Below are 24,517 nucleotides of genomic sequence, written 5' to 3' on the forward strand. Positions count from 1 at the left end.
TAGTGTCAGTGTCTCCCAAGACTTCACTGTATCACTGTCATCCCGTTGATTGTTGATTTGCTCGAACAGGACAGTAACGTCTCCATTCATCCTAGTCCTGAGATTTTAGCAGCCTCTCATTACTCATCTTTCCCAATGGTGCTGCATTAGAGGCTCTTTCACAGTCAGGGGAATGAGAACCATCATCGTTACTGTATTTGACATATGAATATGCCACGGAGCTTGCCAGGCTCTCCTGTGTGTGCAGGAAACTCTTGGTAGCTTGACAGGTTCTACCAAGAGTTACCCCTCAACAATCACTCATCAAAATCTCAGTCAGAAAGGTGTTTTGAATGAATTTTTCCATGGAGCCGGAGTGATGGTACAGCAGGGAGAGCATTTGCCTTACACTCTGTCTACCCAGGTTTGGTCCCCGGCATCCCAAATAGTCCACCAAGCACCACCAGCAGTAAGCCCTGAGCATCTCTTGGTGTGGCTCAAAAAGCCAAAAAAAAAAAAAAGAGCAATTAATTTCTTTGACATGCACTTGTGCATGTATACATATAAACAAATTACTTACTATTCTAATTTTCTTATTATTTTCTAGTTTTAAAAAGTTATTGAGGGGCCAGAGTGGTAGTACATCAGGTAGGGTGATTACCTTGCATAACCTGGGTTTTAGCCCCAGAACTCCATGTGATCCCTTGAGCCCTGCCTAAAGAGATCCCTGAGCATCGCCTGGTATGGCCCTCCAAAATAAGCAAATAAATTTTTTAAAAGTTATTGAAATATGTTATATTAAATAATGTTACTGAGAAACATACATAATTTATATAAGTCGATTGTTCTTATTGATGTGCTTGTTTAAAAATCTTCTGCATTCTTTCTATGAATGCTTATATTTACCCTGATCTTAAATTTTATGAGAGAAAGCCAAAGAGCACTACAAGATCTTGGAACCCATTTTTCTAAAATTTGTTTTAAAATATCCATCTGACTTCATGTTGCATTGGGACCTGAAGAGTAGGTGAAAGGGGAAATCAGGGACTCACCTATAAATTCTGATCTCCAAACCAGCTTTCTCCAAAACGTGATGGCTCACTGGTTCCTTTGGCAACCTCTCAGTCCTCCAACAGTTAAGAGTAAATGACCCAGAAACAAGAAAGTTGATTATCACGGAGTCAAGGCAAGGTTTCAAGGCAAGAGCAGAGGGCTGATCTCACAGAAATGGGGACTGCCTGGAGATTGGAAGGGAGACCTACCACCTTCCACCGCCACCCTTGAGCGCCAGGAATACTCCCGCCATCCCCATGGAGAGGAGAACTTGGCTCACCAGGAATCTGCCTTTGGTCCTTCTCAAGTGTCTCAACGCAGCCTAGGAAACAACCTCATTCAGAGGACTGATGTGTCCTCCCTCATCTTCTTCCTTGGCCGGGGTGGCGGTGAGAGAAAGTTAAAGAGGTTGAGAAAAAAAGGGTAACTCTAGAAAGAAAGAACAGAAGGCGAAGGGCAGCGCATGTGGAGAGGATAAAAGCAAAAGTAGAAACAGAGAAAGAAGCCAGGATGGAAAAGAGGGAGAGAAAGACCCCTGGAAAGAACAGCCCAAAGGAGTGAAAGGAAGAGGAAGAGAGCACAGGACCACTGATTTATGGCTGAGGAAGTTTCTCCCCTTCAGTCCTCCAGGTCAGAGTGAGACATGGCGCAGAGCACTGGAAGAGGAGAACGGGAGCCCAGTGTCTGATCCACCCAACTGCTGGGCCCATGGCGGCGCCTGCCCACACCCCGATGGCCTTGGCCCTGGTGTATTTCGTCCAGGTGAGTTGTGGAAACGCAGGAAAATGCCTTTGTTTATTGCTACCCACCCTCCCTTTTGTTTTCTGCTTTTGAATTCTCAGCCAAATGAACCCTTTGAAGAGTCTGGGGGAAATAAATGGGAAAAATAAATGGCACATACAGAACTAAAGACTAGATATGAATAACTTGAATGTTACTTAGTATTTAGTATGTGTAGAAGTCATGGCAATGTCAGGGGCAAAGGATGGAGATATGAGTAACCATAGATACTACTGGGATGGCTGGGTGCTCTCGAACTGTCATTTTTATATTTCTCTCTCTAAGCAGTTCAACATCCGCCAGCACTCAAAGTCCCAATGAAATGATCACAACCTCATAATTATATAAATTCACTCATGACACATCATTCTCCAGGCCAGTCCTAATATTATCCTAGCAGTTTTGGTATCTGGATAGGAAGTAAATTCAGAGGAAGAACTCTGCTTGAAATACCTTCCGGGGCTCACAGAGATAGTACAGGGGGCAAGACTTTGCTTGCCTTTCCAAGGCTGACCTGGATTGGACTCCTGGCTGGCATCGTGGGTGGACCCCTGAGCACTGCCAGGAGTAATTTCTGAGCCCAGAGTTAGGAATAAGCCCTGAACACAACTGGATGTGGCCTGAAAATAAATAACTAAACAAATAGGAATTTAAATAAATAAATAAATAAATAAATAAATAAATAAATAAATAAAATACCTTGCTGTTTATTCCTCCCCAGTGTGTGTGTGGGGGGGGGGGGGGAATCAGAAACTGATGAACAACTCAATTACTAAGAAAAGGACATAGGAGAGTTCTGGGTCATCGGCAGCAGAAAGTTTATAGAGTTTTGAGATTGGGTAAGAGGGAGAACTGATGAAGAAACATTTCAGGGTTACTTTCCTGTACAACTTTTTGTAGGGAGTGGTCTGTCTGTTTGGCTTCCTGTCTATCTGTTAAATTTCTTCTGAAAATACAGGCTTTAACTGTCTCTTGTATTTTCTTATTGTTTCCTCATTTTCTTTTTTCTCTTTGGTTTCCCCTTTTTTGCAAGAGGTCCAAAAAAAGACTTTTTTAAAAGAAATCTGCTGAATTCCCTAGGCTTTTCTTATATTTAGAATGTAGAAAGGAAACTGAATTTTCCAGGCTGGGTTGAGGAAGCACATACACAAACAGTCTTAAAGTCCAGTTATTTAAAATCGAAACCAAAAAGCAGGCATTTCTCAAATATTATCTATGAAGGAATCTAGTTAATCTATTTACAAATTCTTTTCAACTGATATATCATGAGTGTGAGGGTTCCTAGGACTCCCGACAAAGGCAAATTACTATCCGTTTTTCTAAGGTCTGTGTTGCTGATTTCTTGAAACACTGTCATTCAAGTTCTTTGAACAGAGAAGTTTCTAGAATTAAAGTTTACTTAGAGAATTTTTGAGCGAGAAAGTCAACTGAAATATCAGGTAGGACAAGTAGAAGGATTCTTTATTAGGAGTAGAAGGGACTAGATCGAATGTCAAAAAGTCATTAGAAGAGATTTGTCCTTGATTCTATTAGTCCTTTGAACACTTAATTCTGATTAAATTGACTTTGAATTCTGGCTTCGACCACAGGTGTGTGCCGTTATCATCTGACTCAAACCCTTATACTTTGGCTACTTAAACATTCAAAGTACAGGTAATTCTACCTACCTACCTCAGGGCTTTTAAAACGAAGTGCTGGAAAATATTAAAAATCTGGGCCTGAGCAATAATACAAGGAGAGCACTGGTCTTGCATGTGGCTAACCCAGGTTCACTCCCTAGCACCCCGTATGTGTGCCCACCCCCACCAAGAGCTCTGGTAGAAGTGCTCCCTGAGCACAGTGTAAGGAGTAAGCCCTGATTACCGCTGTGTGTGACCTCAAAACCAAAATAAAAAAAATCCATAGTAGTACAATGGCATAGAGTAATAAATACATTTTTCTTCAATAAGCAAATCTTTCTCTTCCCTCTTTTCTCTTCCCTCTTTTCTCTTTATTCCTGAGGGAATGGTAAAGGAAATCTAGTCTTGAGGTAGAATTCAATATACATGTGAAAATAATTCCAGCGAGAAAAACACTTTCCTGAGGAACAGACCAGAAAATGTCTAGGACAAATTAATGTGGGATGATATCTCTGCCTGTCACAAAGATGTTGATATCCCAGACACAAATGGGTATTTAGTCTTCAAAGTTCTTCTACTTCAGTCATAATCTTCAGTAAGCGCCGGAGCGAAAATGAGCGCTAGCAACCTGGCTGACGCTGTGACCAGCTTCTCATAGTTACCACCCTCCCACCAAGAGATCTAACACAGTCACAAGAGACAACTGATAGGCTATTGAGCAGAACAAATGAGACAATTTGCCTGAGACTCTTTCTTTTTCCACAGCTTCCTCAGACCAGATGTGAGGAGAATTGTACTAGCTCTGAACAGTAAGTAACTGAGAGTCCAAACTCGGGAATAAGGGAACGCAGACAAAAAAGCATGGAAACCTGGAACAGGGCCAAGATGGTGTTCGATATCCCTTCATTTCCACTCAGGAGGACATCAATAGTCTCATTTCACAGATGGGTTATCTCCAAATAATGACATGCCCTCCCATCATCCAAAGCACTCATCGTAGTTCTGCTGATTGACTTTTTCCAAAGTAAGTTTCCCATCAGCAGAATTGGTCTCGATGTACATAGTCATAGGGATTTGTAAGACTTTCTTATCTATACCTCTCACAGACAGCATGCTTCATCTAGACACACTGGCTTCTGTATCTATCCTAGGCAGGTCTGCTTGATATTTATAGATTCTTCAGTTTACAATTTGCTTTTATCTCTACAACTAATAGGTTGTCATATCCTCCAGAAACACACGGAGGGCAGGCATCAGACTCTACTGTAACTCATATTTCTATTTATGGAGTAATAGACACCGACGATTTTTATTGCAAAAGACTTTATTCTTTCTCCATAGTTGCCTGACCACAGATTGGGTACATCTCTGGTACATATGGTAAGTTTTAGCTATAATATCCAGGAAGACTTTTCAAGGGACTTAATTTTTTTTCTCAGAAGATATCTTAGTCTTTAGTTTAAAAAGTGTTTTTAATACAGTAACAGATGGTGGGAGCTGGAGAGATGTAGGAGAAATCCAGTCTACAATCCTAACACCTCTTGGAATGAAGTTACTTTATCCCATCACAAATCCCTGTGACCATATGATGCCAGGATTTCTGATTTCTGTACCAGCTCCTCAGCCAGCATCAGCCGATAACCGTGTACTTTCTCAGGGCTGGTCTAGAACTGTCCTAGCCAAGAAGGTTACTTCAGTCAAGTGAAAAGCAACTCCCTCCCAAGCCTATTAAATCTCTTAGCCGTGGCTCTAATAAGCTGACTTAACCTTCGTGATAGCATAAGGCAGTAGAAAGTAAAAGGAATATAGAGAAGTAAAATCTTATAACCATTGTACAAAGCATCCCAACAAGCAATCAAAACACACGTGGAAGACCCACGTGGCACTCTAGGGCAACCAAACCCAGGTTCCAAGAGCGTTCACTCTCCAGGGCGCCCCCTGCAGGTTGCTGGTGGTAATTGGCGCGCTGGTTCTTCTGTGTGGCCTGACCTCAGTGTGCTTCCGCTGCTGTCTGAGTCGCCAGCAGAACGGGGAGGAGGAGGGCCAGCCGCCCTACGAGGTGACCGTCATCGCCTTTGATCATGACAGCACTCTCCAGAGCACCATGACTTGTGAGTATACGCTGGCAGAACCCGGGAAGGGCCCCGAGGTTTAAGGAAACGCTTTGGGTAAAGGACCCTTGTGCTGGGTAGATTGTGGATCAGCCCTGTTTGCGTTGCTTTGGGCGGGGGTCTCAGGGCCAGGAGTCGTGATCTCAAAGCAAGAGACTGGGACATGCTTGTGTGTACAAAGTAAGAGCGTTGTGAACGTTGTGTACAAAGGCACCGACGTTGTGACACCTGGTGGGAAACCAACGCTCTTGGGAATCACAGGTGTGATTCCTGCTAAATTCAAAAGAACCTTCCTGCTGCTAAGATCATTGAACTCAGAGCCAGTGTCACGGTGCAGGCCTTGATAATTTAAACTCATTCGAAGTAAATAAACTGTAGGTGTTTTTTAAGTTAACTTAATAAAAACCGAAGAATGATGAAGGCTGGTAAAGCAGTGATCGGAACATGAACTGAAAAATATGCCAGACCTCAGGGCTAGACTGGGGTCTCGAAGGGGCTCTGTTCTCAGCAATTGATCTCAGAGATTCTAGAAGGAAGTTAGAGGTGCCATGTCGAAGATCATTCTAGAAATGTCCCATAGAGGGGGCTGGAGCGATAGCACAGCGGGTAGGGCGTTTGCCTTGCACCCGGCCAACCCGGGTTCGAATCCCAGCATCCCATATGGTCCCCTGAGCACTGCCAAGGGTAATTCCTGAGTGCAGAGCCAGGAGTAACCCCTGTGCATCACCGGGTGTGACCCAAAAAGAAAAAAAAAAAAGAAATGTCCCATAGAAAGAATCGCTCAGTTCACAGTCTTTTAAACAAAAACAAAACAAATTTAAGATTGAATATCCCTTTTTTCAAAAATGTCTCAGCTTTTGTTTTTGAAAACCTACATTTTCTACCATCTAATCTATTTTCCCTCCTCAGAGGAACCAGTTATGTGCATTTTCTTTGTTCTCCCAGCTGTCGCATGCTAAATCTTAGCCCTACTAGACCCTTGCTGATCATAAAACACTTTGTAGGGCTCTTCTTCCTGTCACCTTCCTCCTGGAAATGGGAGAACACCTTGGAGAACAACAGGTGGCATGACACCATGATTTTTTTCCCTTTCCTTTCTTTTTCTTTTCTTTTTTTCTGCAAAAAGAGACCAACATCATATGTTGTTCCCCTCTCCCATTTTCTTTCTTTCTTTTCCTTCCTTCCTTCCTTCCTTCCTTCCTTCCTTCCTTCCTTCCTTCCTTCCTTCTTTCTCTCTTTCTCTCTTTCTCTCTTCTTCTCTCTCTTTCTCCTCTCTTCTCTCTTTCTCTCTTTCTCTCTCTTCTCTCTTTCTCTCTTTCTCCTTCTTTCTCTCTTCTTCTTCTCTCTTTCTCTCTTTCTCTCTTTCTTTCTTTCTTTCTTTCTTTCTTTCTTTCTTTCTTTCTTTCTTTCTTTCTTTCTTTCTTTCTTTCTTTCTTTCTTTCTTTCTTTCTTTCTTTCTTTCTTTCTTTCTTTCTTTCTTTCTTTCTTTCTTTCTTTCTTTCTTTCTTTCTTTCTTCTTTCTTTCTTTCTTCTCTTCACTGCCAACTCTGGAGGAAAGATAAGTAAACCCGGAGCCCCTGAGTTTGTGTGAGAAGCCCCAGATCTTTAAAGGGAAGAGGCCCAGGACGGAGAGAAGAGAAACACAGTGGAAATGATTTGAGGGTGATGCCGAGGGCGATCTGGCTTTCGCAGGGCTCTGGGGCGTTTCCTCGCAGCTGGGAGGGTTGTGAGCTGGGGGAGGGCGGGCCGTGGCTGGCCAGGCTGGGGGTTCGAGGGTGGTCCTCGAGGTCTGCGCCTTCCTTGCCCGCAGCCCTGCAGTCGGTGTTCGGGCCCGCCGCCCGCCGGATCCTGGCCGTGGCCCACTCGCACGGCTCCCTGGGCCAGCTGCCCGCCTCGCTGGACACGCTCCCGGGCTACGAGGAGGCGCTGCACATGAGCCGCTTCACCGTGGCCAGGAGCGGGCAGAAGGCGCCAGACCTGCCCCCGGTGCCCGAAGAGAAGCAGCTGCCTGCCACGGAGGGGTCTCCTGGCCCCCAGCGCGCTTCCTCCAGCTGATACCGACTCCGGGTTTGAACCGGGGAGAGCGCTGAGATAGCCCAGTCACTGAAGGGTCACCGGCAGCTGGAAACCATTCCCCAAGCCCCAGTTTGCAGAAGATTTATTGGGACGATGAGAAACGTCATTCGGTGGAACAGAGGGGTTCTTGAGCGTTCTTTCCAGACATGTATTTTTAAATATTCTAGTCAGGAATTCACACTCTCTTATCAAAAGGCTAAAGTATATAACTATCCTCCAGCAATGCTGGTCACTGCCTTAACCAGGAAAGTCTCAACAGTGTCTTGAATTTTTGCAGTTGTCTCATGCGGTAGCAAATGACTTTCTTTCCCTCGGCCAGCTAATAGATTGTCAGACCCTAGAGGAGAAAGAAGAGGATGGGTACAGCAGTGGATCTGGAGGCAAGTGAATCCCCACTTTTATAGTGAAAGACAAGGATAACTGTGCACCTTAGGAAATACCAGACTGGACCACCAAAACCCAGGGTGGAATCACAAGTACAGGCCGAGAGAACGCAGAGTATTGGAGGGCCAGACATCAAATCTTTCACTCTGGTTGTACTGTGTAGACAAACTGCGTAGAAAATCGCTGTATTTCTACTGTTTTTTATTCTTCTACCTGAAAATGTACACACAAACACACATTCCAGAGGCTGGAGCAATAGCACACCTTTTAGGGTCCTTGCCTTGCACATGGCTGACCTGGGTTCGAGTCCCAGCATCCCATATAGTCCCCCGAACACCACAAAGAGTAATTCCTGAGCGCATGAGCCAGGAGTAACCCCTGAGCATTGCTGGGTGTGACCCAGAAAGAAAAGAAAAGAAAAAAAAAAAAACACATTCCAAACTTTCCTGCGTGGAAGCGTCCATATTCACCCATACATTGCTTTGCTTCTTTCCTTCTTTTTGCTTCACCACTTAAAAGTTTCCAGCCTTCCATGTGGCCCACAAAGCACCACCAGGAGCAATTCCTCAATACCGAGAAAGGAGTATTCCCTGACCACTGCCAGGTGGGCCCCCCAAAACAAAATGTAGGAAATAATCTGTAGGAAATAATCTCAGGCTCTAGAGGGACCTTTACTGCCACCTAGTGGAGCCTTGATGAAAAAATCATTTTACCCTTGGAGCCCCTGTACTTGTTCTTCCCAGTTCTTGGAGCACTAACTAAAGCATGACTAGATGGAGTGCGTCCTATGGTGCCATCTTGTTTTGCAGAGCTAAACTGCCCACATGTCATTCTACCTCCAAAATTTTTCTTGAAAGCAGAGGAGGTGATTCAGGGGGTTGGAATGCTTGTTTTGATGAGGGTTTGATTGCCAGCAAAATGGGTGGCCCTTGTCAAATGTATTGTATTGGGGCATAATGAAGTGTATTGGGGGGAAAAGCTACTTGCCAGTGACCCTAGTCACTGAAATCTTTAAAGCACAGTGCTCTCATTTTGTACAGAAGGGGATAATGATAATAATAAACCTTCAAGGTTTATTTTGAGGATCAAGTAAGTTGAGTGCTTAAGACTTATAAAGTATTAATCACATGTATTTGTTATTCTTACTACTGACATCTAATTTTTGCCTGTCATCTATGATCTTCGGAGAACTATGCTCTCATTTGTCCTTTTGACAGTCAGTTTTATTTTATCAATAAATATTTGTCGATTGAGGTAAACAGCAAAATTTATATGATTCATCTCAAGATTTAAGAACATTTAATATTCTTCAATTAACTCCAGTATTCATAGAGATAATACAGACCCAGGGAGTGGCTGTTTAGCACAGTACCTCATGAAGTACTTCTTAATGTGTTCACTCAACCAAGAGAGAAAGCTTTCTGAGAATAACCTGCCGCTGATATGAATATCTGAGTCATTTATCAAGTTGCTGCTGGAAAAACTCAAGAAGCATAAATTATTAACAGCATATAAGGTGACTTTGGGTTGCCACAGCTAGATGAATCCATTCATCATTGGACATACCGCGAAATATACTAGAAAACATTTTGGTCATAAGAGATATTTGAAGACAGTCCATCAATTAGGTTGAATTCTAAAGAGATATCTCTTTAGAAATACCTTCCCTTTGTATCCTATGCCCCATTCTTCAGAGGTTCCCATTTCTGTGACCTTACCTCCATTGGACCAGTACTAGCATCAATGCAATTTCACTTTATGCTCTATCAGACCATGAGTCCTCTACCAGTCTATGACATCTGAGAGTAAACTCAGACTTTCTCACCACTTTACTCAATTTGATAGAAGGAAAGGTGAACGGGTTTCTCTCTAAAGTTCAGATCAGGGGGCTTTGACCAACATGTTTAATATGTACTGGGGACCACCATGGCTACATCAGGTGGTACTAGGGTGTAGGCCATGTGATTCAGGGAATCAAGTTCAGATTCTTGAGCATGCAAGGCGTGAGCCCTGACCCCAGAGCTATACCCAAAACCCATGACCCTTTTTCATTTTCCTCACCTTTGTCAGTCAGACTTGACATATTGGTTCAATGATGCTGATTTCCCTCTGAAGCTTTCTGTTTAGAAGTGTTGCAGAAAATCTCAGCTCTACTGACTAACGTCAGAACAATCAATAGTGGACAATTTTTCATTGTTTCTAGATTTTCTTGAGTAATTTTTCATTTTCTTTCAGTAATTTTTTTTCAAATTTTAGTGGCTTTTCAAAAAACCCACACTTCAACCCATTGCTAATGGAATAGGGGTGGTGGGAGGGATACTGGGTTCATTGGTGGCGGAGAATGGGCACGGGTGGAAGGATGGGTATTCGAGCATTGTATGACTGAAACACAAGCACGAAAGTTTGTAAGTCTGTAACTGCACCTCACGGTGATTCACTAATTAAAAATTTAAAAAAATAAAAGATAAGTGCATTTAAAGTGAAAGTAAAGTGAAAAAATACATATTGTATGTTAAAAAAAAAAAAAAAACAACACACTCCAACCCATTACTAACTCATAAATTCTAGGCAAAGAGCTCTTTCTAGTTCAGAAAGAAATAAAGAAAGAAAAGTGCCTGGCATAGAGGCAGCGTGGGGGGTGGAGGGTGACAGGAGGGAAACTGGGGACACCGGTGCTGGGAAATGTACACTGGTGGAGGGATGGGTGTTGGAACACTGCATGACTGAAACCTGATCATGAACAGCTTTGTAAGGGTCTATCTCACTTGATTCAATAAAAATATTTTTAAAAAAACTTTGTACATGTTGAAAAAAATATGATAAAGTTCAGGGTTGCAAGATAGAAGGTATATAATGTTGCTGTACATTTGCAAAAATGTTTATTTTTAAAAGTTATACTAAATAATAATCCTACACATGCATTGAAAAATTTTATAAACTGTTTTATTTGCAATTTATTATTAACATGGACAGTTTCCTTTGAATATATTTTATAAATAAATTTTAAATATGAAAAATAAAATAAAGAAAAATACTCAATTATTAAAGACCAAATTGGACCTTTATAATTTGCAAAATTTGTGAAATAATCTACTGGTAACAACACACAGACCATTGATTATGCCTATCTGGGTCTGAGGGTTGGGCAGAATCTGTAAGTTTGGGAACTATCAGTGAAAGTTTATATTTTAATAGCTATAGCGTCCTTATCTTTAGCATTCTCTATCTTTTTTCTCTTGCCTGTTCTTTAATTGTTCACTTTCTACCAGCTTCTTCCTTTTAGAATATATGAAACTATGAATAATTTTGTAAAATGCAGGGGAAGCCCAAGGCTGAAAAAGAAAATTCTCACATTTTTAAACCTGTACTAAAAAAATTTGAACAATGAACTTGAAGACCACAAGGAGCTACTTGGCATTCTGTTATCTGCAGAGTTAATTAATTGACGGACTTAGAAAACTGCTCTCTAAGATGAGTTTAAAGTTTTAGCTAAGGTTCAAAGAAGGCAGGCTTATATTTCAATTTCACTAAAAACCTAAAAATAAAAGTAAATAAAAGAAATCAGGTGATGAAATAGACAAAGAGAGAAATAACTACCTTTAAATTCAGCTGGAAATTAAACAATGAGTAATGCTATATTATAGAATTAAGACTTTTATAATGTTAGGGTCTGCGATTAGAACTCAAGGAACCCTTGAGGAGTTCAAGGATTTTATTAGAGATTTGCTACAGACAGACAGAGGGAGGGAGGGCGGTATGGGGAGAGAGAGAGAGAGAGAGAGAGAGAGAGAGAGAGAGAGAGAGAGAGAGAGAGAGGAGAGAGGAGAGAGGGAGGAGGGAGAGAGGGAGGGAGGGAGAGAGAGAGTTGTTACAGTCTGACCTACCAGGGCCGCAACTCATAGAGAAACAGTCGGGGAAGGACCCTCACCAACTATGGGGAAGGCTTTAAGTACCCTAAAACCACATTCTTCTTTCTCCCTAACTCATCTGTAAGCTGATTGGTTAGTGCCATCTCTGGCTGCCCCTTTGTTCTATCCTTTCCATGCCTGGCTGACCATTAGATTCCTTCTTCTTACTGACTGGCTGCCACTATCTGCAAGCATTGCAAATTTTGTTCGCTCTATTCCCTTTCCCAAGATGTGGTCTCAGGTTCATGTTCAATTCAGCTGTCAGTTTCAGAATAGCAAAATGTCTACTGACGACTGAAATGGCTGCACTTTGGTTCAGGCTGGAAATGGCTGTACTTTGGTTCTAACAATACCATTGTTGTCTAAATCTTTACTGGAGTTGTTAGCAATAGAGACACTCTACCACTTCTTTCTCCGCATAAATGTTACAAATATGTACTAGCCTACAATAATTTTGGCGGTGAAGCTTCTCTATCCATCTTCATAGATGAATTTGGGCTTCCCATGTCTTAGAGCTGAGCAAAATACCCATTTTCCATCACCTTTTTCACTTGCCCAAACTGAAAATCCTTTGAACCCCCTAGACCGTGTCTAGTATATGTAAGTGTCTTAAGGGAGGTGTCTTATCTACACAGTATGAAAGAGATGATTGACAGCACAGTGCTCCTATGAGACAGACTAGGGCATGCGGGAGTTTATCTAAGGACATAAGCTTTATTTTCTGGGAGAAGCTGGGTCTAAAAGAAGATTGAAAGGTGATGATTTCACCCCGGATTCAGGTTCAGAACAGGGTACCCTGCAGTCACCTACTTCCAGTTCAGGTCTAGACCAAGAACTCCAGCAGATAATTTCATTCAGTTGTTCCTGAGAGAGGGAGCTAAATGACCCTTATTCCAAGGTCTGATGTGGATGTAAAGATATACCGCAAGGTGGCAACAAAAGGTCAAAGGCAATACAACAGAAGAACTGACGCACACAACGGAGTTTGGGGGTAGCAGGGTGAAAGGAGGGGCATTGGGGTCCCCTGGGGAGGAAGGTGAGTACACTGGCAATGGTGTGGGGTTGGAATTATGTATATGAGAAGCCATCATTCACAGTGTTGTACACCAGAGAACTTAGTCATTTGAAAAATAAAAAAGGACGAGAGCAATAGTACAGTAAGTACTCTTGCTTGCTAAACTGGGTTCAATCCCCTGGTACTGTATATGTTCCCCCGAGTCTGCCAGCTGTAATCCCTGCATGCAGAGCCAGCAATAAACCCTGAGCACAGTGGGGTGTGGTCCAAAGCCCAAATGAATAAATAAATTAAATAATTAAAAGAAAGAGTTTACTTGCACATACATGGGTGGAGATAAGACAAAAAAATAAAAATAAAGTGTATGTAACAAATTTAAGAGGTAAGATAGAAATTGTAAAGGCTTGCAACGGTGAAATTTTCTGGGGATTCAGCAACTGGCTGGAGGCACGGAAGAAGCCAGGAGAAGTCTGCCCTTGAGCCCGGCCGGCGGAGAAAACAGCTTGTGATTTATGGACCAAGATGCCTTGAGAACTCGATAAAGGAAAATAGCTTCAGTGCTGTCTTTGAGTGATATTCCCAGGGTCCTTGTTTCGACACCTCCACCTTGCTTGACCCACAATTGCTTGAGTTCATCATAAGTTTGAGTTTGGAAAAAGTATCCTGAAAAGTGGTAATATTTGAGTGGAAGTCTGCCAGGGTTTTCAAGATCAAATAAACACTCTTGGAGCATCTTCTGTCAGTGGGCGTAGGCAGAAGGGTGAGGAGGTGAGTTATGGAGAGCGTTAAGAAGATGAGAGATTTTATAGGAGTAAATCTACAAAGAAAGGGGCCAGTCCTAGCCCAGGGCTCAGGGGACTCGGCTCTGTGTTCTAGCGGTGTACAAGGAACCATTTACAGTCCTGGGGATCAAGCCAGGATCTTCTACATCAGGCAAGTGTCTGAGACCTTTTTCATAGCGGGCATGACATTAGCACTTCAGCAGTTACTTCCTTATCCTGCCTCCTGTAAAGGCCACGATTGAGGGGCTGGAGCTATAGCACAGCGGGTAGGGCATTTGCCTTGAGTGCCCGCTACCCAGGTTCAATTCCCAGCATCCCATATGGTCCCCCAAGCACCAAAGGAGTAACCCCTGTTCATTGCCGAGTGTGACCCAAAAAACAAACAAACAAACAGACAAAAGCTACTATGGAGTCCTTAGAGGGAAAAGAGATGAGGTAATACATCACGAACAAAATCACAAAATCCCCGTTAATCATTGATTTCTCGAGCGGGCTCAGTAACCTCTCCATTCGTCCTTTCCCTGGGATCTTAAAAGTCTCTCTCGGCTCAGCCCTCTCAACAAAGTCACACTGGAGGCTCTTTCAGGGTCAGGGGAATGAGATCCAGCTTGTTACTGGATTTAGCATATGAATATACCATGGGAAGCTTGCAAGGCTGTCCCAGGTGGGCAGGAAACTCTCAGGAGCTTGCCAGTTTCTCCCAGAAGGAGAAGTAGGCTACAAGATACAAGCTTCTGGGAGCTTGCTTTTAAGTCTCTGGGTACTGACCGTTGATGGAATTACACACACCTGGGCTCCTCTGCCAGTACCTTCATGCGTGAGGCCCATCTGAACGTGTGGAGAAGCCCTTGAGCATGGCTGTAGCTAGGTTCCGGTGGTCTTCGGCCGCCAGGAGCTCTGCACGGGGTGGGGAGGGAAGCTGGAGTCCATCCCCCCTGAGGGGCCCCGGGGGAAGATAGCCAGGCATGGGGGCAAGAGGTAATACATAAGATGCTTGAATGTCCCTGGAGGCTTTAGAAAAGAAGTGAGATGCAGAAGGTAGAAAGACTGTTTTGATGATCGAAATACCCTAGAGATAATACATCTTCAATTTCTTTCATCAAAGCTTGTCTAAGTTCAGATACGCTTTGATAAAATAAGGCAGACCAAGTACATCGTGGGTTTCCTGGCATTCATCCTTTAATCGTTTATCTTGTCCTTGGGTTATTGCTCTCGTTGTTTGATTGATGCTCCAGATCTTTCTGGAGTTCCAGTTTGTATATCAAACTTGCCTAGACAGGAACTCTTGTGATCATGTCTGTTGTACTTCCCTCTCAGAGAAGTGCTCAGGCACTCAAACATGCTCTCTTGTGACAGTGATGTGATCTGAGCTAGTCTCTTCATTGCCATGTAAAGATTCAGAGGCAAAAATTGAAAATTAAGCAGCCTAGCTCAGCCATTCGGTGAAAATAAGAAGTAGGAGAGCATCTGCAGATTATTGACAAAGTCCCTCCAAACCCCCATTCCCACTGTAACTTCTGTTCAAAGATCTGTGTCCACCACTCACAGGCAAATGGACTTTAAAGTCAATTAAAAGTTCTCCACAGTGGCCTGACATTGTGCCACCCCCACCCCCCCACCCCCGATCTGGAGCTTAGAATTTTTTTGGGCCTGGATGAAGCATCGCCCGTAAAGCAGCCCCGTGTCCAAAGCATGGGTCATGATTCTAACTTTCAAACTTTCAACATTTTATTTATTTTTATTTTTTATTTTTTGCTTTTTGGGTAACCCCTGCAATGCACAGGGGTTACTCCTGGCTCTGCACTCAGGAATCACTCCTGGCGGTGCTCAGGGGACCAACCATATGGGATGCTGGGAATCAAACCCAAATCGGCCGGCCGTGTGCAAGGCAAACGCCCTACCCGCTGTGCTATCACTCCAGCCCCAGCTTTCAGCTTTTTATTATAGTATAGCCGGATCATTTCTCAGTAGTAAAATCCTCCCTCCTCCCCCAAATACTATAAATCCCAAATGTGGAAAAGCCAAAGTAGATAAATGCGAATCCAATGAAAGGGGATAGAAATTCACCAACAAACAACTGATCTGCCAGCACAGCCTTTCAAACGCCTGCTGGGTGCCACTCCGTTCTCCAGATGGTGAGTCCCCTATGATCTCTGAAGGTGGAATTGTCCAGAAGTGCCCTGCAGAGAGGCGGCTGAGAGAGCTGGTTGGTATTCTAGCTGCCTCTCTTTTTGCAAAACAACCTTTTACTTCCTTTTACTTCCTTGAATCAAATGTGTACCTTCACGGAAACAAACAGCTCTCTAGGACTTGTTAAAGAACATCATCTCTCTTTACCTGCCAGTATTACACACAAAATGCAAATTTTGTGCTTTTGAAAAAAATCACTGCCCTCTTTAGCTTTGCTGCCAGGACACATCTAAACATTTCTTATGACCCTCTTATTGTTACGATGCTGAGGTTCTTTGTATGGCTAGAAGGTGCTACCTTTAGTGCCAATCCAAACTATTACTTATGGGTGAGGTTGCTGCTACATTCAAGTTCTTTGATTTGTAAGAAATTGAAATTTAGGGACTGGAGTGATAGCACAGTGGGTAGGGCGTTTGCCTTGCACGCGCCGAACCGGGTTTGATTCCCAGCATCCCAAATGGTCCCCCGAGCACCGCCAGGGGTGTTTCATGAGTGCATGAGCTGGGAGTAATCCCTGTGCATCGCCAGGTGTGACCCAAAAAGCAAAAAAAAAAAAAAAAAAGAAATTTAAATTTATAGGGATGGGGGGAGGGTTGTGATCTCATAGCTATATAGGGCAAGGGCAGTAACCTGAGGGTTGAAAGGAGTTTGGGGGCTAGAAGGATAGTACTGGGGGCAGGATGCTTGCCATGCATGAGGCCAACCCGGGTTAGATCCCTTTGTGCCTGAGATGTTTTCCCAAGCCCCCACCATGAGTGATATCTAAGCTTAGAGCCGGGAGGAAGCCCTGAGCACTGTCTGCCCTGAGCACTGTTTGGTGTGGTCCCAAAACAAAAACAAACAGGAGTCTGAGTGTAAGTGCTGTATTACAACGCCAGCTCCTTGAGATGGTCCCTATTTCCAGTGCTGGATTCTCTTTCTCAAATCTATTGTCCGTTTCCTTTTAGGTCTCCAATATTAATGTTTGTGATTTTTTTTTTCCTGTTAATGTTTTCTTTCTTTCTTTTTTTTTTTTTTTTTGGTTTTGTTTTGTCTCTCGCAGGTGTGTTTGTCTTGGAAGGCTGTCAGAATCTGACACCAATGCTGACGTGTGGGGCTTTTCCCTGTACCAAGCAATTCTCTGCCACCAGCTGAGTGTCATATGATCCAACCCTACCTTTATCTACTTGAGAAAAAGAACTAAGTCTTTAATTTTTTTTTTATTTTAGAAAAAGAGACATGGAGCTAGATATTGGGGGTAGGGTGGAACCTCTAGATCTTCACCCCATGCCTCATTCTTTTGGTTCCCCCTCTATATAGTCACTCACCAGGACACTCTCCAAACGTCTCCTGGAGAGAATTGTTTAGGCCTTTAATTACACAAACAAGGAGGATTACATCACTGGCCAGTGGTGATTGAACTCACTCCCCAGCTCCTCTCCTCTCCCAGGAGGTTAAGATAGAGACAGAAAGATCCAAACCTCTAATCCGAGATTTGGCTCTTCTGACGATATGACATGGGCGTTCTCAAAACCACCTCATTACTACCACAAAAGAAGCATTAAGTGGCCTTCTCAGTTAGGAAACTCTCAATGTCCTAGGAATCCTATGCCAGGAATGGAATGGAGGACCAAATAGTTACACTTAGTCCCTTCTCATCCACTGTTTCGGTTTCCATGGTTATACTACTCGTGGTCAACCAACAGTCCCCACATATCACATATAAAAGATATTTTGAGAGAGACACCTTCACATAACACTTATTCTACACTACAGTGCTAAAATTTTTCCTATTTACTATTATTGCTATTAATCTCTTTTTATTCTAGTTTTTAAATTTAATTTATCATAGGTGAGTATGTGCAGGGAAAAAATAGTCTGCATTGAATTCAATAATCTGCAGTTTCATGGGGTGGGGGTGGGGGGGTCTGGAAACATATTCCATGAGCCTACTATATTTGTCACAATAGAGCAGAACTTCCCAAGCTGCCATAACTAAGCCTAAACCAAATGATTTTAAGGAGAGAAGTGTATTATTTCATGATCAAGAGACTAGAAGTCTGAACAAGATGAAGTAGGGATGGAACCTCTTGAGGGCTCAGAGGATGTTCCAAATACATCTGCTTTTGTGTTCCTCGGCTTACAGAGGGCCCTCATCTTTGGTGTCTACCTGAGCTTTCCGTGATATATTTCTGACTGTGTGTAAAGTTGTCAAACTGGATTAGGGTCTATCCTAATGATTTCTTATGAGTTGGCTAATGATTTTTTACGAGTTGGAAAAAACCCTATTTCCCAACAAAGTCACAGCCACAGAAACTAAAGTTGTTACCCCAACAACTGCACTGCTGTTGAGGTAATAACTCAACCCATGACAGTTACTTCAGTGGAATTTTATTATTTATCATTAGTGGAAATAGTAACATAAAAAAAAGAAGAAATTTAAGTTAGTAAGTCTGGAATATAGATTGTAGAGTGGAAAATAGCTCCAAGTGAAGTTAGATAAATAAATAGGTGTCAGTTCATAAGCACTGTACTCTAGTTCTCTTCATAAAGAATTTTAATTTCTTGGGCTGGACTGATAGCACAGTGGGCACGGCATTTGCCTTGCATGCGGCCAACCTGGGTTCGATTCCTAGCATCCCATATGGTCTCCTGAGCACTGCCAGTGGTAATTCCTGAGTGCAGAGCCAGGAGTCACCCTGTGCAATGCTGGGTGTGACCTAAAAAGCAAAAAATAAAAATAAATAAATAATAAAAAGAGGGATGTTTGGAAAAAAAATTTTAGTTTCTCCCACTGACTGTAGATAATATCTATCCTCCAAATTATAAGAGAAGAAAGACAACAAAAGACTATTTTATTACATATTTTCTGGAACTGATGAGTACTGTCTCTTTCCTTCCATAAATGACAATGACATGATTAAAAGAGAATTAATATAGATTTCAGTGACAATAATCATTTAAAAACATTCATGAGTTCAACAGCTAATTCTACCATTAGGAGAGGGGTGTGGGCTGGGGTCTTTGGTTCCCTTCCCTTGACTTTCTGACTGGACTTGACTGCCTTCCAGGAAAAGACAGGGTTAAAATGTTCCCACAGAGCTGAAAGGATTGGGTTACCAAAGGTTGCTTTCTGCTGATTTCTCAAAGAGCCTTCAGCAGCCTGCGAATTATCCTGCTTAGCCTGCAGTCCTTACAGAGGACGGATGGTGAAGTTTCACAGAAAGGAAAAAGAAGATGACACCCCCTTTTTTATATATAGATTTTTCCCTTCCCGATCCTCAGAAGGAAGAGTGAAGAAGTCTTCACATGGGATCCTGTCCCCAGCCACCTTCTGGTGAACATCAAGTAAGAACCCAAGAGGAGTTGCAGAGCTGAACCCCATCATCTCTGGTAGTGAGCAGAAGAGGTGGTCTGCGATGTTTCTACACAGCACTATTTATCAGAACTTGGAGCAATTAAAAACCATTGGGGACTATGCTAAGATCAGACTAAGATAGCACCTGTCTGTCGAGATCAAGCAGCGTGAGGACATTGAATTTAGTAAGGAGGAAAATTCACCCAGGCACAGTCCTCAGGGCAAAAAGTCGCCCTCTGCCAGAACCAAGCAGTCTCATCCAGACGGTAAATAGCCCTTGCTTTGCAGAGGGCAAACCACAGACTATGTTAAAGTTCAAACGAAACGACTGACTCACTGGTTTCAATCTCCAACTTAGCAATCGCTTAGTAAATGAATTATGAGGGGTTGGAGCTCTCTAGGTCTTATATCTTATGGTTTTGGTTTTTCTATTCCTATTTGTGCAGATGAGTTGTGAACTCACAGCGTGTCTTGGCAAGCCTGGTTTCAAAAAGTCATGGCTTTTGTTTTAATATCACACTTCTTGAACTCAGCTCTCACACGCTACCACAAACCTGTCATCAAGGCTGGAATACAGAGAGCTCAGCTAGCATTAAGGGCTATAGGTCTTATATTGTGCACAGGAGATTAGCATATTGAAATTCTGGCTCTACATGTCTGTTAAATATGATATATTTTTAAATTATGAATAAAAACACATCAGTCTTACATATAGGATCTGTTCTACCTGTCCTAATGCTATACTAGAAAAGTAGTATATCTTAGGGCCAATGATGATAATAAGAATAGAAACTCGATCAAATAATGATTGGTAGTGTGGATAATTTTAAGTAAAACAGCAATAGTATAATTTTGTAAATGTGTGTTCTTACTTTGGGAATAAAATATTAAGTATTTTTGGGTGGAGAGTCATGATGTTTAACTAGCAAATTTAAAAAAGCAAGGTGGTGAGGCTATGGGTCAACATCAAACATTTTTTAGAAAATTCTCCCCAAGTCAGAAAATAATCATTAAACTTTCAACTAGTTTCTAACTCTTGAGGACATACAAGTTAGATTATATCCTGGAGACACAGCGCAGGAGTTAAGGCACTTGCCCTGTGTTTCGCCAAGCCTGGCTTGAGTCTCCCGCATATGATTTCCCCTGGTACAGCCTAGCTTGGCTCTTGAGCTAATATCCAGAAATAGCGCCTGAGCACAGATGGGTCTGACTCAAAAGCTAAACTAAACCAAAAGATCATTAGACAACTTTGAAACGGGTATTGGTGGAAATTTGATCGATTTTCCCCTGACCACCAATTTTTTTTAAAAACAAATTATTTATTTTTAAATTTTTAATCAGAGAATCACTGTGATGTGCAGTTACAAACTTGTGAACTTTTGTGTTTGCATTTCACTCATACAGTGATCGTTTACCCATCCCTCCACCAGTGCCCATTCACCTCCACCAATGATCCCAGTATCCCTCTCACCACCCCCATCCCATCCCCCACACCCCACCCTGCCTCTGTGGCAGGGCATTCCCTTTTGTTCTCTCTTCCTTTGGGTGTTGTGGTTTGCAATAGAGGTATTGAGTGGCCTTCATGTTCGGTCTGTAGTCCACTTTTATGAACACCAATTTTTTTATGAGCACTTTTAGGTTCATAACAGAATTAGGCGTGTCATCCTTTGAAGATCCAGGAATGACCAAGTGGAAAAGCGAGGAGATCGTTGGGAAGGTGAGCACCAGCAGCGGTTGGAGAGTAGCTTCAAGGAGAGAGGGGACAGGTCTGGCTTTATGCCCAAGAGAGATAGAGCGTCCTACAGTATACAAATTCTATACTTGCATAGGAATTTCATACATATTCCTGTGGTAGAACTGTGAACACAGTCAGCTGAGGAACAAACAATGAACATGTGTCTCTTAGACTGAAAATGATGGAGAATCACCAGGTAACAGGTGTTACCAGAAGGAGGCAGAGAAGGGGTCTGTTCTGTCCCCTGCCTGCTGGGACTGTCGGGCCAGGGCTGGGTCTTTATCACTGCAGAGTGTTCTTCAAGTTCTGCTTTGGCCCAATTAAGCCCCTAAGAACGCAAAGGTGGGGATGAGGGCAGCTCCTTTCCATGAGAGGTTGTCACCCACTCCAAACCACAACTCCACTCAGGTCAGTTCATTTCCTCTTTTTCTAACCCCAGAGAGTCTTAACTTGGAAGCAGGGACTGGGGAGGGCAAAGAAGAGGCAAAGTTGCAAAAACATTTGAGTGGCTGAGGTGTGGCAATTTTTCATCTATTCCCCCGTTCTCAATTGCGCACAGTAACCCACTCCCTAGCCCTATCCTCAACCATCTTCCATGACTGGTAAATGTGTTGCAGTCAAGGAAACTGCATAGACATATCATAGTCACCCCCAATTCTGCCGTTGAAATCAGGGTCCAGTCTTGGTATTGAATATACCAAGGGCATACAGTCAGTGGGAGTGGGAGGGTGGAGCTCTAGGTAAACTAGTTAACCTAATGTTTTTTTTTTTTTTTTTTTTTGCTTTTTTGGGTCACACCTGGCGATGCACAGGGGTTACTCCTGGCTCTGCACTCAGGAATTACTCCTGGCGGTGCTCAGGGGACTATATGGGATGCTGGGAATTGAACCCAGGTTGACCGCGTGCAAGGCAAACACCCCACTCGCTGTGCTATCGCTCCAGCCCCCCTAATGGTTCTTTTTATCCCATCAAAATTAGTACTGGGTAGCTGGGGGGTAGAAGATGGAGCGGAAGGGGAGCACCAGGCCAGGCAGTGGAAGTTCTTTGGCCCATCACATGTCCAGGCAGATGGTCAGATCTGGGATCCCATTCACAGCACGTGGCCGGAGCTGGCGAAGGGAAGCCGAGGGGTCAGAAAGCTGAGAGTTTGGTCCTAGAGAGACCCAGAGACAGACCCCAGAGTAGCAGGCCCCAGCAAAGGGACACGGGACAGGGCTCCGGCTGCAGATTCCACGTCTAGTGTGTTACCCTAGTAGAGTCGAGTAAGGAAAGACCTGGCTCATCTCATAGAGAGACAAGCAGAGGGCAAGAGACAGGACGAAAGACTGTGCACGAGGCGTCCACACCCACGTACTTGAACTGTACGATACACTTTCGCTTCTGACACAGCTGAGTTTCCTATGAAAATCTGTCATGCAATTCTCAAGCACCCACGAGCTCAGGAAGAAGCCCACTTTCAGGCAAACGTGTCATGACCTGGACCCAGCACTCTGTCATCAGAGAGAGTGTTTTACTGTTCTAAAAGTCCTCATGTCCATGCAAACGCAACATACTTGGTAACCCTGAAATACCGCGGTGGCCATAGTTTGCTTTTTCCAAAATGTCCTATTATTGGAATCACACTGGGTCGTCTTTTCAGATTGACACCTTCAGTTAGTAATATACATTTCAGTTCTTCTCATAACCTGTGTCTCATTTCTTCCATCGAAGTGAAGTCCGTGGGCCCCCACGGGTGGCTTATGTGAGACGGGAAGGAGAGAGATGGTCACTTTCTCCCACCTCCCTCTGCCCCGCTGGGATCCAGGATTAGCTGGTTCTTGCCTTGCCTTGCAGAAAAGAATTTCAGGAGTAGATGAGCAGTGAAGTAAAACAGGTTTTATTTAGAGGGTTTTGGAAGGAGAATAAGTGAGAGAGAGAGACAGACAGACAGAGACAGAGAGGCAGAGAGACAGAGAGACAGAGACAGAGACAGAGAGAGAAAAACACACTCGAGAGAGAACACGGGCTTCTAGAACCGGGGGCAGAGAGAGCCCCGACACACATGTGCTCGGGCACATGGGCACAAGCAGCTCATGGGCTCAGGCAGCATACGCGCACCCTTCTTTGTTCAAGGTGGCTTTCATAGGGTTTTTCCAAGCTGCTCCCACATGGGGCTTTCTAGCTAGGTAAGAGTCCTTCGTTAGGGTAGCGGTAAAGGGGAGGCCTTAGGAGTGATTGATGATCCTTCTTGAAAACTCTTTTTGCTGACCTTTGTTCCTGCTGGATCTTCTCTCTGAGGGTGGGTTCAGCCTTCTCTGGTCTGGGCTAGCTGAGGGTTAATCAGATTAAAGGCAGGACTGGAGTTTCTCCAGGAATTTCCTTCAGGCCTTTATGTAGGGAGGGGTCCAGTCTCCTGAGGGTCTGCTGTTGGGAAGGTCTTACAAGGTCTTGCTTTCTGTATCCACAGATTTAGGACTGGTGGCTTCATCACTTCCCAGAAGTTTCATTGTCGTGATGTGTGTGTATGGGGGAGAGGGGGATTCCCTAATCTACCAGCCTACATCGTTAGCACTGGGTAGCACTGCACTGTAGCACTGTCGTCCAGTTGTTCATTGATTTGCTCGAGCAGGCACCAGTAACGTCTCCATTGTAAGACTTGTTGTTACTATTTTTGGCATATAGAGTACGCCAGGAGTAGCTTGCCATGTGGGCGGGATACTCTTGGTAGCCTGCCAGGCTCTCTAAGAGGGACGAAGGAATCGAACCCGGGTCAGCAAACGCCCTACCCGCTGTGTTATCGCACCAGCCCAGCTGGAGCAAGCTCCCCGTGGCGTATTTGATATGCCAAATACAGTAACAATAACAGGGCTCATTCCCCTGATTCTGAAAAGAGCCTCTAATCGTTGGGAAAAACGAGTAAGGAGAGGCTGCTAAAATCTCAGGGTGGGGACGAATGGAGACATTACTGGCGCCTGCTCGAGCCAATCAATGAACAACGGGATGACAGTGTTAGAGTGATAGAGTGATCTGAATGTGGTAGCTTATAAAATTAGCTTTTGTGTAGTTTTTCAAGTGTTAAGTTGAGGAAAACAGGTTTACAGTGTGAAAATAGGCAGTATTCTAAGATATAGTACTAATATTTAGAAAAAAGAAACTGGGGATAGAAATATTAACCAAGATTTCATATCCAATTTATGTTTCATATATAGATTGTCCTAGTGCCAAGATGTTTTAAAAGCTAAAAGCAGCATTTTCATTAGCTGTGGTCACTCTCAAGGGCATTTGGTTAGAAAATAAAGCACTGAAAGTATTAATCTTCCTGTAACTTCCTGTTCTCAACGGATTGCAAAGAGCTCCCTGGACCACTTTTGGTTCAAACTTAAAATGAGTGAAACTGAATTAGTTAAGCCATTTTCATTCTGAAAATAAGGCCAGGAAATAAAAAATAAACAACATGATTTAAAAAACAATTCTTGGGTTTTCATATATAAAAATTGAAAGATGCCCAGAAGAAAAATCTTAAACCCAGGAAGCAGGACTAGACAATTCAAGTCCCTTGTTTTAAAAAT

General features: G+C 43.3%; 1 protein-coding gene and 1 non-coding gene across 2 annotated transcripts; one reads left to right on the top strand and one right to left on the bottom strand.

Annotated features, from left to right (window-relative positions):
• The first annotated feature begins 1,740 nt into the window (after positions 1-1,740).
• Positions 1,741-7,597, top strand: TMEM52B (transmembrane protein 52B). Its single transcript, XM_004621744.2, has 5 exons — positions 1,741-1,794; positions 4,197-4,240; positions 4,773-4,811; positions 5,376-5,542; positions 7,353-7,597. The coding sequence occupies exons 1-5, from the start codon at positions 1,741-1,743 to the stop codon at positions 7,595-7,597; spliced, it is 549 nt and encodes a 182-aa protein (XP_004621801.2).
• Positions 7,598-19,670: 12,073 nt separating this feature from the next.
• Positions 19,671-19,836, bottom strand: LOC129399235 (small Cajal body-specific RNA 1). The gene has a single exon (XR_008627009.1). It is a non-coding gene; the product is annotated as a small Cajal body-specific RNA 1 (non-coding RNA).
• Between the last annotated feature and the right edge of the window lie 4,681 nt (positions 19,837-24,517).

This window comes from Sorex araneus, chromosome 10 (assembly GCF_027595985.1).
Source record: "Sorex araneus isolate mSorAra2 chromosome 10, mSorAra2.pri, whole genome shotgun sequence".
Lineage (NCBI taxonomy): Eukaryota > Metazoa > Chordata > Mammalia > Eulipotyphla > Soricidae > Sorex > Sorex araneus.